The sequence below is a fragment of the Capsicum annuum genome, chromosome 9 (genome assembly GCF_002878395.1).
Source record: "Capsicum annuum cultivar UCD-10X-F1 chromosome 9, UCD10Xv1.1, whole genome shotgun sequence".
Taxonomy (NCBI): domain Eukaryota; kingdom Viridiplantae; phylum Streptophyta; class Magnoliopsida; order Solanales; family Solanaceae; genus Capsicum; species Capsicum annuum.
In genome coordinates, this window is record NC_061119.1 from 142,974,087 (window position 1) to 142,976,036 (window position 1,950).

General features: G+C 40.7%; 1 protein-coding gene across 1 annotated transcript; it reads left to right on the forward strand.

Annotated features, from left to right (window-relative positions):
* On the forward strand, positions 1–1,589 carry LOC107848696. The gene is made up of 2 exons (XM_047397018.1): positions 1–522; positions 566–1,589. The coding sequence occupies exons 1-2, from the start codon at positions 108–110 to the stop codon at positions 970–972; spliced, it is 822 nt and encodes a 273-aa protein (XP_047252974.1). The 5' UTR covers positions 1–107; the 3' UTR covers positions 973–1,589.
* Positions 1,590–1,950: the final 361 nt, after the last annotated feature.

Here is a 1,950-nt window from a genome sequence, read left to right on the forward strand (position 1 = left end):
GATCGTATGGTAGGTCAAAGGGAGAAGTGATCTGCCCGGACACACGTCAAGAGGAAGGCCGTAGCTCATGTGAGCTACGAGGTAAAAATACTATTCCCTACACTCCTATGAACGTAGAATGTTGTGTTGTGGCTAGTAGTGGCCAAGTGGATGTAGTTGCGGATTTACCTAGAGTAGAGGTGTTTGAGTCTCCCTATGGTGATGTTAGGTTACGTGAGGACCAAACTCTTGTTGTAAGTACGCAAGCACTAGTTGATCCTTTAGATGACGAAATTGATTCTTCTTGTAAGAATGATTTATGTCCATCTAGTGCTAGCCCTTATAACTTGAACAAGGTTCTATTACCAATTGACAAGAGTACTCACCCGCTAGTTGACCCTTGTGCGAACCAAGGTGAGTCTACGTTGGTATGTGAGTTGCCAACAACTAGTGAGGATGTGAATGAAGATCAACTTACTCATGAATGTATTCCACTACTTGAGCATATGTGTGGCGTGCTTAAAAAATCTCAAGTTAGTGATGGTGTTTATAGAGTTGATCTTGATGGTGTACGTGACTAGTGATGGTGTTTATAGAGTTGATCTTGATGGTGTACGTGACTCTTTGAACATCTTGTGTGGTAAAAGCCTTGCTAGTAGTTTTGTTCATAGAGATCCTGTGTATGGAAATGTTGTAAATGATGGCATATATCTTTTTGAGGTAGGACTTCTAGGTCGTGTCTCTCTATTCTTGAATGTTAGTCTTCTCTTAAAGGTAAATGTCATCCGTGATTGTGGGGGTGACATTCTAGGGGAAAGAAGGGCTAACCTCGGCTTAGACCCTTGGCTACTTCTTCCATTTGACCCCGGCACCCTTCCAGAATATGGGAATTTCTACACTTTCTACTTGATGCTTGGTCAAGACGACAAGCAATGTTTGATTGTGGGTGCTAATGAAGGAAGGAAAGGTTCTTCCTTGTCTCTTTTTTGTTGATGATGACCTCTTCCTTTGTGCCATTTATACTACCGTTTTCATGTTCAACACAAAGGACTCGTGGGTATACTCCAAGTTTGTCCCACCTTGGCATGGCATGTGATGTGTGTATTTTGCTAATCCTAACCCCTCATGTCATGAGAATGTGTACTTGTTTGTTTTCTCTTGATTTGCAAGGTATGGATTCGAGGTCGAATCCTTTTCAAGAAGGGGAGGATGATACGAGTACGACCACGATGATGGACGAGAACGAGTGCATGTTGAATCCGTCCAAGGAAGTGCACAAGTGAAGTGTAAAAGAGGGCTTAAATGCACTAAAAATAGCCCTTAAGTTACACTTGATGGGCATCTCACCCTTGAGGGGTATTGTGGTTATTTTGTATTCTATTTTGTAATACACTATATATAGAACCTCTTAGGGTTTTTAGTCTTAGTTTTTGTTGAATATTGAAAGTTGTAACATTTGAAACACTCTCTCTTGTGAGAATGGCTCCCATGGCCGAAACTTGTAACTAGGGCTTTCAACTTGAGTGTGGAATCACTCGTGTTGGATTCAAGCTTGGAAACGTTGAATGCTTGGGGGATCGAGGTCACTCTTGTGCCAACATAAGAGTTAGGTATTTGTTGTGTATGATGTTAAAGGTCCAAGAGTGGAATAGACTTTTGGGTTGTTAAGATTATACCTTCAATTTGTCTAACTATCTATCCTTTTGTTTCTTTGTAATCGTGTAGTAGTGTTGATGTTGTAATCATGTGTTTGTGTTGTTAATGTGCAATCTGAAATTTGTCTATTGTTCATTTTGTTCTTGTTGTGTTGCTACTGTTCTAGTGTTATTACGCCATTGTGCCTTGTTTTCTTCTTGTTGGTAGTGAATCTGAGAGGGGTCACCAAAAGAGGTCCTCGGTTTCTTAGCTAGTGGACTGATTTTGGTGTTTGTTTTGTGTTTCTCTTGTCTTTCGTGTATCACCAAGGACTTT